The 13,561-nt window shown below is 40.4% G+C and overlaps 2 protein-coding genes across 3 annotated transcripts in view; both read right to left on the minus strand.

Moving 5' to 3' along the window:
* IPPK (inositol-pentakisphosphate 2-kinase) overlaps positions 1–13,561 on the minus strand; it is a 61,703-nt gene that overhangs the window by 41,088 nt on the left and 7,054 nt on the right. The window lies entirely within an intron of this gene.
* LOC119146107 (protein BTG1-like) lies at positions 11,707–13,021 on the minus strand. The gene is made up of 2 exons (XM_037383240.1): positions 12,839–13,021; positions 11,707–12,697 (listed from the first exon to the last, which is right to left on the minus strand). Exons 1-2 carry the CDS (start codon positions 12,954–12,956, stop codon positions 12,345–12,347), a joined length of 471 nt encoding a protein of 156 aa, XP_037239137.1. The 5' UTR covers positions 12,957–13,021; the 3' UTR covers positions 11,707–12,344.

Here is a 13,561-nt window from a genome sequence, read left to right on the forward strand (position 1 = left end):
AATAAAATGGGCTGGGTTTCCAGTTTCTCTCTTTGCAGCGCAAAAAGTTAAAGGTTGTTCACCTAATTGCTTTATCTACTTCTGGATGGGTCTGAAAAGCACCGATGATAAAAATAAAATTCAAAATTGCTTTTCTCTAAGAACCCAGTTGATCATTATTAATAATTTGTCTGCCACACAGTTTTCCAGTGTTGCAAACTAGATGTAACGGGAAACAGCCTCATCTACTGGTTTGAGGAGATACTATCAGGTGTCTACACACAGTCTAATACTTGTCTTCTCCCCTCCCCCCAACACACTTACATCTCCCATACTTCATACAATAAAATCTACACAGTTGTGTTTTGGGGTTTTTTGCTGTTACACTATATAGTGTAGGAGCAGCAAAAACATTTGCACACACGCCTCAGATGACTGGATCTCCCAGATAACTCATTAAAAGGAGAAGCTCTGATTGTGCTTTCTAGCTCCTGTTCATTAACATAGGCAAACATGTCTAAAGAGATTGCTCACAGGCTTCCCGTTATTTAGTTTTAGTTTCTTGTCATTTTACTGAAAATTCAGTGTTCCTGATCAGCTATCGGACTATTAGTTTCAAACAAAAGTGTTTTATGGAGATTTTTGCTGTTCTTTTTTTGTTTAAGAAGTTAATAAAAAAAAAATCTGAAAGATAATTCTGAGTTTAGCTCATTACAGATTAAACTTTTCATTAAGAAGCATTAACACTGAAACAGTCATGGAGAGTTTAGTGGGAAACAGTACGGGATAGCAGGTCACCCTGAAGTTAAGGATATGTCTTGCTGCCTTTTTAGTCTAAATGGAATTTAAATCTTAACGCCTGCAGACATAGACACATAATATTAACGTTGGCATGGGCTGGCTTCTGAGCACCAGCCTGCCATCCAGCCTTCTCCACAATCCTTCTCTCCCCACCCCCCCAGGTTTAGGTGCAGATCTGATGCAGTACAGCCGTGTGGTTTGAGAGCTGGTGAAGGCGGCACAGCTGCAAGAAGCCACCTTTGGACATCTGCTGCGGGCTCAGGGGCTGCACGTCAGCTCGGGCCCTCGCCCCTGCCCCAGCTGTGCTGCAGCAGTCCGGGAGCGAGAGGGGCTGGCTCTGCAAAGGGGGCTAGCCAGGAGCCGGGGTGACAGCAAGGCACCCCAGCAAGGCACAGCGTTAAGGGGTGCAGTCCTGCAGGACCTGAGCAAGAGGGGCTGAGCAGGCCTGGTGACGGTGGCCCAGGCCACCTGTAGTGATGAGGCAAGTCCAAGGTCAAGCCAGGGAGTTAAGTCACCAATGCAAGGTATGAGGCCAGGCACAAGTGTACCTACCACTGGATCCGTTGTTTTTCTTCCCTCCTGCAGACCTTTCTACCTTTCCAAACAACAATTATTCCAAAAATAAAGGTCATTACCTTTATTGCCGTTATGTGTCTTATTCACAGGTTTCCTTACTTGCCAAGGCCAGGGGATCCTACACGTTAAGTATTTTCCTTATCCCTATGTGGTCTGTTAGCCTCGTGTTCTCTCAAGATAGTGGCCTAAAGTTAACACAATTTGGTTTTGCCAAAGTTAAAGCTATAATGACTGTCTGCAATCAAGATAATGGAATAATGAAAAGGATTTTAAAGAACATGGGTCACTCAGATTACCTGAATTACCTTGACTTCACAATTTCATACTTCCTTTAGACAAGACTGTTCTCATTCATTTTTCAAAGGGCTGGTCGGTTCCAGTTCCCATTCCAGTTGGAAGGCTCTGCATTCACTTAACGCTTCTGAAAGTCAGGCACTTTATTTCAAAGTCTACACTCAGATGTGAGACTTTAGATACATAGGAAGAGGTTACAAGTCGATGGAAACAAAAGAAAAAAACTTAACATAGGAATGAGCATCCAGATGGCAGTTATAAAGATGCACGTAAAAAGTGGAAGAAAGGAAAACAGAAGCAAACAAGAAACGTGCAGAATATCAGAGGCCATAAGCCTGAACTGTTATTTTTGCATGCAAATTGCGTTGCAGAGATTAGTCCCAGAACATAATTTATTATGATGTCAAAATCGTACCATGACTAATTCTTTATCAAGGGCACGAGGCTATTAAACACAGTCATGTAAAGAGGCTTGGCTCCACATCGATTCAAAGAGAAAAATGCCATTTCAGGAATATCCTATAATTACACCAGCCAAAATATGACTCACCGGAAGTTGCTTGCAGCAATTATTCAAAAAAGGAACACAGCCTAACCAGTACTTATCTGTATTCTGTATAGCCATACGAGTTATACATACATTAACCTTCTTGGAGAACTGAGAATCCCTGAGGTATAAAAATTATTTATTAGAAGATCCTTGTTATGAGGATCATTCTATGATCGTTCCAAGTAAAAGGACAAACATGGATCTTATCCTCTAAGCTTTTAGTCTTCCCCCAAATGTTTTACTTCCAGTTCATGAACATTTCACAAGGGCCCTTCTAAGTTTTGAGAAGAGTCTGAATTTCCTGGTTACTTTTATTCCCCATCACTTTGCAAGACTGACAACACTATGTTTCACTTGAATGCCAAGTAATCCTGCTTACACATTATCCCAGAAACAAAAGGTAACTGGAACACAGTGACAGAGCAAAGAGCTAACTGAAAAACAAACCCCCCCAACCATATAGATTGATCAATCAAGAATTTTCTCTTAATAACAGTAGATTTTAGAACTGATGCTTTATTTCATAACCAAAGATGCTGTACTTAATGAGATATATTTTCCTTTCTGCTGAAATACTCTTGCTATATCATATTCTAGGACAGTATGAGCATAGCTTTGTTATTTTTTCTCTGTATCTATGGATAAGCTTTACAAGGTGTTGAGGATACTCACAAGACCCTAAAATTATAGGCATATCCATGTACATAATAGGATTAAAGTCAAATGATAGCACTTTCACAAGCATCATACTGTTCTTTTAGACCACGATGCAGGATACAAAGTTAATTGTCCTTTCTGCTGTCAAATTTTCAGGCCCACTCCTTCATATTACTACCAACTTAAAATGCCCATTTGATTTCACAGATATTTTATTTCTAGCAAAAATGAACTAGAACCTTTGGTCCTAACAAAGATTTACCTTTACCAAAAGTAACCATTCTTCTGCCACCAGTTTTCTAAAGCAATAATTCCAAACATCATGTCTAAAGTAAAATAAGCGTTACTGATAAGTCATTTAAATTAAAATAAATACACAGGAACCCTTTTATACGAATGGGGAGTTTATATGAATGTGAGAGAAAGAACACTGACCTACTGCTTTATTTGCTTTTATGTGGAGACGTTCACAAAGGCGCCAAGTGGATTACATGAAAATATTTCAAACAGTCCCTCTTCCAACGAAACATAAACAAATATACAAACGTTAACTACATAAATAAAGCATGAAGGTAGAAAAAAAAATTCCTCCAACACTGTTAATCATTACAACATAAGCTCAGCTTTGTCTTCTTATGAAGAGGCAACTACCTTTAGATTTTGCATGAAAGTTTTTCCAGTCTCTCCATTTTTCTGCAGCACAGCGAAACATTTGTCAGAACACAGGATTATAGCCTGTAAACAGTAACCCGTTCCACATTCTATATAAAAACACTATCTCTAGGGGACAGGCTTCCCATTCCACTGAAACCATGGAAATGTTCAACAATTACTGAAAAGCATTGGTGGGACAAGGCAACAGCCATCACTGATGTGACACATGTAGGAAAGAATACTTGAAAATCCGGAGAACAGTTTGATTGCAGCCACATGAATTCAGATATGATAACAGCATTTACAAATTGGGGGTGAGGGTGGGGTATAGACAAAAAGATAAGAGAAACTGAAAGTTTCAAACAAGAAGATAATCAAATACCAATTAAAGACTTCAGCATATACTTGGGGAGGAAAAGGTTAAAAATTAGAAGCTAAGCATGAAATAGGAGACAACTCTATTACAAATGAAAAAGACTTACTGGGAAAAAGACCAAAAGGATGTCTCTTTGGGCTACTAATTCACTGGCTGTTTTAAGTAAGACTAAAACTAGCTGTAGATACAGGCATAAAGCTTAGATGCTGTAGCTGAAAACAAAACTCCAGCTTTAATTTGTTTAGATGTCTGAAGCAGTGGAAATAATCAGCAGTTCATCACAGCAACATGTTAAATAGTTAATTTATAGGCAATGAACCACACCAAGAGATAGTTTACTAGAGTGATAACCCAACAGCTGTTACCCCCAAAAATCCAATCTTCAGAAATATTGAAGTATTACCAAAGAAAACAACTGTTGTAAAAAATGCAAATATTCTAGAACATAATAGCAGAAGGTATAGAAAAAACATAGGGCTTTTAGGATCCTGTCTGATATATGGAATATGTTACAGGTAACTTTTTCAAAAGCTTAACTATTTGCCCCCCACTTAGTTAACAAAGCTGATACCAGATCTCAATATTGTCAATGGATCAATATGGATCCTTGTGAAGTGACACTGGAGCAGATAATTCTCTCTGCACAAGTAAATTCTAGGTGATTTAAAAATACTATTGCTGCTAAGAACAGAATACAGGAGGTGCATCGCAGCACAGTGTTACGCTTGCCAACCCGGTACGAAAACAAGAGAGTTCTAACATGGCTGGAAAGAAAGGCCTCATCAAAGTGTTGGATTTATCTTCCCTTTTTAATCCAGTGCTTACTATTCCAATTCTTATGTTCGTTGTCAAGACATGGTGTCTGCTAATAAACGAGCATTGATCTCACTTCATGTCAATGCAAAGGTTTAGCAAATGTCAGGAGAAAAGATCTGAAGGACAGAGAAATCACTGGAAGGTAAAAAACACAGCCTTTTAACTTCAGCAAACTTTTGCTCCCAGACAATGTATTTCAGTTCTCATTCCATGGAGTTCAACATTCAGTGTTTTAGAACACATTTAGAAAAACGATCAATGTTAAAGGCTTGTGGAAAAAGAGACAAATATCTGTTTATTTTAGACAATACACACAGCTTTCCCTGAATATACCATCAAGACATATGGCGCACACATACAGTCGTTGTACTCAACACAGACAAATTCTTTTATTTTCTGGTAAAGTCACTCACAAACAGAACAGCTAAAATTCCAGCTACAATTGTATCTTCATTTGATACTTCAGAAACTAGAAGTTTCTCCATGAAGCTGATACACAGGACTCAGTTAACAGTGCAGGTGCTTGAAAAGTTCATCTAGCCTTGAGGCAAAAGGCTTTTAATGTTAAAACAGGAGTAATTCTACTGACTTCTATAGAAGCAACAACTTTCTTGCTTAAAATGTGTTGCAGAGTCACCGAAAAAAAAAATACCTGAAGACTGTAAAACATATTAGCTAAACATCATAGCATTTTGTGACAAAGACTAATGATGAAATCAAGTGTTCTATAAATACTGCAGTTCATGATTCTGAACTAATTTTGTTCAGCAAAACCGCCATCCATCAAAATAGCTAATTCCACGTTAAAAGCTCAGCACTACTACTAAATTCAGATACATAATTAATTACTCTTGACTGACATCTTAGCATGCGTACTTCAACCACTTGAAAAAATAGATCACAATCCCTATCAAAATAATCAACACCTTCAGTATCAGCCCATCACACTCTGGGGCAAAAAGAACAAGGTGGCTCTCTCCCAACACATTTGTACACCTTTTTCCTCGCCCAGAGAAAAAAACCCTTTGACAAAACTCTGGTATCAACTTTTAACATGCCATCAGGCGAGACATGCATTTGTCCTCTGGTATATCCAGAAAAAAAAACCAACCAGCATGCTACCTGCAAGAAAGAACCAGTACAAGTAACATGTTATTTTGAGCATGAAATAAAACATTATCTCATTACACACTTGAGAAGAATTCTACTTCTGCAACCTTAGAAATACAGTCTTCCCAACAACACACAATATCCTAAATTCCAACTGAGAGAAGGCGAGTCTAAAGGGTCTGCTTTTGTTGTAATCCATTCCAAGAATATATAAAAAGCATAAACCGCTAGAGTTTATATTCTTTTCCGTCACTCCTACATGTGCAAATCTAACCCTCAGGTTGCACATTTGCAACAGAAACATTCACATAATGCTGTTCCGATGCTAATGATGCTGTATAAATAACATGTAGGGGACTAGTGCAAAGTGTCAATTGCATATTCACATCACATATGTATGGTTATTAAAATAGAATTGCATATAAAGATGTTGTACACTAGGAATGCTCATTAGTATTTTATTCACCTATATGCAGCATGCCAAATAAAGCTTAGGTCTTGCAAGTAACATAATTCCTACATATTTGTGATTATTCATAAATATTTATAAATAACAGGCAAGTACCTTTCCTCCTCAGGGCCCCAGTGGAAGAGAGAGAGTTCCATATTGGCACTCAGTGTAAAAACTCGTAGTGTGATGATACAACAACCTTGCTTCTGTGAACATGCTCGCCTGGCTACTTAGAACTACTGGAACAAATGGGGCCCAGCATTCAGACAGGATTTTCGGGTACACCCTAGCTTTTTTCTTAGTTTTCTTGTGTGTTCATTCTTCATTCATGTAGCAGATAATCCTGCAAATGGTACACAGAAGTAACACCAGTCACCCGAGGCCAAAGTCACTGGTGTCAGCTTGTGTCAGATGTTCAGTTTAACAGCAGTTTGCATGACTGGGCTCTACACTGCACAGTCCCAAACATACTGCAGTCACAAAAACTTTCTAGTAAAAATTGCTTTATGAACTTGATTGGTTTTGCTACTACTGAACTGCAAATAAAGTTTCTAAGAGTTTATGCTCTAGAAAGTTCATATTCAAAGTTGCTGCATTACAGCATCTACAAAGACTGTGTTTGTACTTTCATACCTGCATTTTTCTTTTAAAAACATATTCCATTTCAAAGATGAACTTTCATACTTGGCATATCTCCAGGATTAAAAACTTACTTTTCTAAGCTGGGTACTTATTTAGCACAAGAGGTTTGCTTGAAACATTATAGAACCATTTTATGATACAATTTTTCTTCTTCCTACTAAACTACAACACAATTGTTTCATCGGGAGGTATTTGTAACTCTGTCTTCAGTTTTGCCGTTTAATTTAACTGAACAGACATTTATCTTTTTTACAGTTTTTGTTTCCTTGGATTTTTAAGAACCGCTCGGGAGAATAACTGATATTATAGCTTCTTCTGCTAATGAGGCCATACAAGTATTACCATCAATAATCTGGGGGTCAATCGTTTAAAATAATGGTAAAACCAAGTTTGTCACAAATCACAATTTAATTTGCATTCTCATAACTTCCTGACACTTTTTAGAGATCTGTTAATCATACTGATTGCAAACAAGGGGCAGCTGAATTTCACAGTACAAAGTGACTCTCCCGAGCAGATGAAAGATTCTTTCATGCAATTCCATTTCAATTAAAATATATTCCGCTGCCGCCCCCCCCCCCCCCCCCCAAGCTACCCAAATTACAAGCTAAAATCAGCAGTTTACTTCTCAATGAAAATTTTTACATAGCCTTATAATGGAGGGCAAAATATAACTACTTATTTATTACTGGAATAAATTCAGTCCCCAGCAAGAGAACAATAAAAATAGGTGGCCCTATTACTCTTACAGCATAACAATTATCAAGTGTGATTCCGGCACCACAAGAAAAAATATTTTATAAAAAGCATGGTAACAGTAAAAAGTATCAACCTTAATACTAAAGAACCAGAACGCCCCTGTTAACCCAACAGTACAAGTCTTCCCACTCTGCTGTGGCAATACGCATCAGCCTGGAGGAATAGTACAAAGCCAAACTGATGACTGTAGTGATGCTACACTGACACAACATAATGCAGAAATTAAGATGAGATTGGAGTTCTGTTGAATTTACCATACCAGTAAGAGAAAAAAGATAAAAACAAAAGGTGAAACAAAAAAGTCAACATACATGTGAAGTGAAAAAAAAATATTCTGAAGATAAAATTGTGAAAGGAAAAGCCATGTTTAAAATAGCTACAAAAAACAGCTATGCAAAGGCAATGACCTTTTCAGATACATCAGCACATAAATGAATTCTACTACTGAGAAGATGAAGACAGTAAAATTGCTGAAGTGAGGCAAAAAGCTGTAAATGTTCAATAAATATCACCTATCCATATTTTATAATGCAAATAACTGTGTACTACACGAGTATAATGAAATACTTCCAATATACTTATGACTAAAACAGATAATATCAATATAATAATTTTTAGTATTTCATAAGGAAAAACATAACCACAAGCTCTAGGAAAAATGCCCAAGAGAACTGCCTTAGGATATCAGCAGGACTCCAATGTGTATTTCCAATGCACGTGGGAATACCTAGGAAATTTCTCCAAAGTAAGTGTCCCAGTATAAAAAAAGTAACAACTGAAACTTGCAGGAGAGTTAGAACACTTCTAATCATGGATTAAATATAAAAGGAGGTTAATTAATGAAGTATTAATTCACTTCATACCAAGAAGTATAATTAAAGGGACAACAGCATCATCATGGTTTTATAGAAAGCTACCCTGTTAAACATACCTGGAGTTTGTCCTTTGTGCAATTGCAGTAACACTACCTATTTAGGCTTTTGTAAGGCATTTCACCTAAAACACAGCATTCTAGTCAAAATAAAAGTAACACCGTCAAAAATTTATTATGTGACTTAAAAATGAGTTAAGAGAAAGACTTCATATTTAGCAATCACATCAGTACTAGATCTCAAGTTATTTTACATCGTTCTCAGTGAAGTGTAAAGCACAGTACTGCCAGTGCTGGTGGAATGGCAAATAATTGGTGGGAACGGCGTGATCTGGATCAGTTGGTTCACTGCACTCATTTCTTGAGAACACATTCTCATGCACATATTAAAAATGGAATGAGTGTCTGCAGAAAGCATGTATGTAAATCCCAGTTGAAAAAAATGATTTATTCTCAAACTTAAAAAGCTTAATCTTTTTAGTCCTTTAAATAAAAAAACGGAGTTAAATTGCAGCATAAACTGCATAGAAGAGGTCATACTGAAAAGCCTTTCATTTGGAGGATAAAGAAATAAGGACACCGATGTTTAGAAATTAAACCTTGAAAAAAACATACCAGACTGCATATTTGAACTTACTTAACACTAAAGGTAATAAAATCTGACATAAATACAGAACATACCCTTATCTCTTGAAGCTTTCAGATCAAAACTATGTATCTCTGTATTCTTAGGTGCAAATGATGAGCCAGAGGTGCAATATATAGGAACTGCAGTACCTAAGTGGTCAAGCTATACAAGCTAACAGAAACTTCTTTCTCATTTGGATCTTACAACTCAGAAAGACAAATGTTATTTCATTGTCATCACAGCAAGGCAATGTTTTGGAGAAACAGGCAAATATTTTTTTTCTCCCTCCGTAAATGTTTCTTCCTTCAGCTTTACTTACCCAATAGTTAACACATCCTCATACAAACAGGCAGGAGAACAAACAGACCGACCCTTCCTCCATGTATTTTTACTAATTTAAGAAGACTATTATGCAGTAATTCTTCCTATAGAAGCCAAACCATTCAGTTCTAAATCATGACTGATCAGATGCAGTCAGTCTTGTGTGACAAGTGTATCATTTGAAATATGTTAAGATTTCAGCTTGTTTGTTGCCATGGCAAAATACAAAACTTATCACCTTTTAGGGAAAACACAAAGTTAATTTACCTCCTTCAAAAAACAGCCTCCCTGGCTAACTACCAAGAGCACTATTCCCTCAGAACAGCCTTTGTGCCATTAGGAGGTCTTACGCGTTTTTTTTAAAGCAAAGCAATGTAGTTCTAGGTGTCACAGATACTACAGTGTATTTACTTGCAGCTCAAGTATTTTATTTTGCTTTGGTGGGTTTTCTTCAAGCTCCCCAGTCTCCTCTTCCTGCTTGTCAGCAGAGCAACTTCAACTCTATGGCTGTAACTTAAGTATATGAAATTCAATTTGCATTACACTAAAAAAAGTCCTGTTCAATGATAAATATCAAACTTGCAGAGAGCACAGGATACTTGATATGTGATATTATATAAACATATTGAATTTCCCACTGTTTATGGTAGGATTAATAAGAAGCAACAGAATTCACCATGGCTGGATTAATCCAGGCTCTTCTCTACTCAAGAAAAACATCTGAACAACCTGCTGTATCCTACTTCATGTCAAACCACACCCGGTATCTGGAAATCATACCCTATGTCCCAAGACATCTTTAATTCCATTTTAAGTGTTTACTGCTATATAAAATCTACTGTTAAGCTAAAAATTTAATACTACATTTTTTTCAGAATGGTTGTTAATATGACAAGCAGTGAGGCAAATCATCTTTCAAATGCAATTTAATCAGAGGGCATCTCATACTTAGCAGATTTAAAGTTACTGTTCAATTACTCACAAATGTGTCAAATATGTCCCTTAGAGGTCCTAAGGGGATAAATATTCATAAATATCCAGTGCAGGTCATTTTCTTGGGGGGGGAAGGGGGAAGTGTTACCATCTCCCTAAGAGAATAAAAATGTTGCAAGAACTGATTTTTAAAAAATCTTATATAATAAAGGTCTTGTGGCAGATTGCCTTTTTAATACCCATTTGTTAAAGTAAGCCAAAAACTTAAGTGCTAGACTAGAAACACATAACTAATTTTTACAAAGTTTTAATTACTAAGAAAATTGCACTATGCATTTTATTCAGACTAAAAAAAACAATACTAGACAAGCCTGCCTCCAAGAGAATAAGGCAAACAGCAAGAAGCAAGCCACAGCTTTTTCTAACACCAACAAAGAAAAAAACCTCTTTGTGAGCTGGAGCTCTACCCTTTCCAGTTTGGCCAGACTTGCCCCTTCCTTTGCTGTATGTTCTACAATGTTATTGACACACGGCAAGATTATTTCTTTTCCTGACACACTAAGACAAGACAAAGCCCTCTTTCATCAAGTATTCAACCGTGCTCCAAACACCAAGCTACAGGAAAACCAGCAAAGCTAGGCACTATGCAGCCTTCTATAGCTAGGTTACAAACCACTCCTTGGAGTAGGAATCACGCAGTATCTGTAAACCGAATCTTTACTGAGTATCAATACCAAGAGTCTCCGCAGAAACCAGCAACACAAAGATTTGTTATTGCATCAAATCCACTGGATTTGATACTTTTACTAAATTTGTACCCAGCTGGTATTAGAAACAGTGATAAAATGAGAAGAAACTCAGCATAACACATTAACAGCAAGGTTTTGCGTTCCAGAAAATTCAAGGTAGTTACACAGTATTGATGATCAGCGTTTCAGCTCTAGATTCCTACATGGTTTTAAGTTACAAACGCAAACCCCATTTCCAAATAAACTCAAGCATTTTTTGGCAACAGATCAAACGTTAAGAGTACTAGTGCTTCCATTCAGTTTAATACAGCACACCGAATAAAAACCCCACACAACCCTATGCAGACTATTCAGCTCTACTCAAGACACACATCCAGCAAGCTTTACTGAAACTAAGCATTTCGTGGCAACCTGAAATAAGGATGAATGTTCAGAGTTAAACCTTTCTGTGAAGCCATCTGTGATGATTAGCAATAGCTAGAGTAAGCTTTGAGAGCAATGTAAAAGGCCTGGGAAAAAAAACCAAACAGAAGTCAAAAGAAGTTTGAGCAAGTCTTTATTGTTCTATTTCAATAACTAAGAAATAACAAGACAAACTAATTCCCCCAACTCTTTTTTTTGTCAAGATGCTGGGGCATGATGGAATCCAGCCCTCCAATAAATGCATGCTTTGAAAAAGGAAAAATAAGGGTTATTTTTGTGATTTGTGCCTTACAGCCAAACTTGAATGACCCTGAGAAGTCTGTGCAGACAAATCACTGGAATGATTTACGTGCAGCTTGTTAGATCTGTTTCCCACCCCCCTTCATGTTATTGCTCTGCAAATCGAGGAATGTTTTAGCAAGTGTTAATCTGGACTAAAATCCACCATAAAGAGTGCTACAATATTGCTTTTTATTACAAATAGCAAAAACTTCTTTGAAAATATGTGTAAACCAATCAACTGACTGTACAGTGCATTTACAGTACACAATCCAGAAAGTAACATGCAGTCTAAAGAACTGCTTTATACATTAGCCCTTGGCCACAAAGAACTTGGCAGTACCACTACACCTTTAACGACTATAGGGTGAAAAACTAAAGCTAAAAAAAAAAAAAAAACCCAACCAAAATCTGTTACACCCAAGTTTACGACAAGACTGGGATACAGACATGATTGTACAAGGAGTAGTAATTTTTAACTAGAAACTGTCATCATGCTGTAATTCTTGGAAGGGCTGGCCCTGCCAGTTCGCCACTGCTCCGTGCAGCTGGTCCTGCCCTCCAGCGGTTTGCTCCCCTTCCCCCCGGGCTGGGCACCTTCGTAGAGGACGCAGATGGACCCGTCTTCGCCTATGCGGTAGGACACTTCGAAGGGGTCGACCCAAAGAGTTAATTCGCTAGGCAAGAGCTGGAAGAGTCTCTCGTGGCTCAGTCCGATCATCCCCGCCGCCTTTCCTATCAAGGGGTCCATCTTATGGTTGATCCGTATGCACCGGTACCCGGAGCCCTTGGAGGGCACCAGGGGGAACCAGTGGTGCTTGTAGTGCTCTGCGGGAGGGAACAAAGAGGCGCTTTACCGCGGCCCCGGTCAGCCCGCGGAGGCTGCGCTCCGCCGGACCCCCGCGGGGCAGAGGCGGCGGCAGCGGCGACCGGCCGGGCGGCGGAGCGGCCCCCCCCGCCCCCGCTCACCGCGCAGCGCCTCCTGCAGGCACTCCCGGAAGCACCGCAGCTGCTCCTCGCCGATACCGCCGGCGGCCCGCAGGAGGCGGGTGACGAACGCCGCCGCCGTGGAGATCTCGGTCCTCATGGCCGCCCCGGCTGGCGCGCACCTCCCCGCCGCCGCCCCGGCCCGCTGCCAGCGCCGCCGCGCCCGCCCCGGCCCGGCCCCGCGGCCCTGGCCAATGGTGGCGCCTCGCCCCGCCCCGGCTGGCGGGCGGGCCCGGGCCCCATTGGCGGCGGCGGCGGCGCGGGGCGGGGCGGCCACGCCGACCGCGTGAGGCCATTGGGCGTCCGCGCGGGCCCGGACGTGTTTGTTTTGTTGGCGGAGGGGCGGGACCCGCAGGCCGGGGGGCGGGCCACGCCCCCAGCACGCCCCTCTCCGGCCGCCACGCGCGACCGTGGGTAGCGCCGCTGCCACCGGTGAGGCAGCGAGGGGCCCCTCCCGCGCTCCGCCCCCCCCCCCCGCTCCCCCGGTTTCCTCCCCCGCGCCCGACACAACGCGGATAAGCGCGCTGCCGCGTTCCCTCGCTACGCTGCCCCGAGCCCCGCCCCCGCTGGCGGCAGCTCCTCCTCGTCCCAGCCCTGACGGCCGCCAGGCGCCCCCTCCCCGCAGCAGCGCGACGGTTACCGGCTGCCCTTCGCACTCGCAGCACCCCACGTAAACAGAAGCCAAACGCACCTCACGGCCCTTCA

Source organism: Falco rusticolus, chromosome 4, assembly GCF_015220075.1.
Source record: "Falco rusticolus isolate bFalRus1 chromosome 4, bFalRus1.pri, whole genome shotgun sequence".
NCBI classification, from domain to species: Eukaryota; Metazoa; Chordata; class Aves; order Falconiformes; family Falconidae; genus Falco; species Falco rusticolus.

Excerpts from the sequence above, each read along its gene's own strand:
- LOC119146107 (XM_037383240.1), bottom strand. The coding sequence starts at position 12,956 with ATGAGGACCGAGATCTCCACGGCGGCGGCGTTCGTCACCCGCCTCCTG. Across the intron at positions 12,698-12,838 it reads CCTGCAGGAGGCGCTGCGCG|AGCACTACAAGCACCACTGG; the intron begins GTGAGCGGGGGC and ends TCCCTCCCGCAG.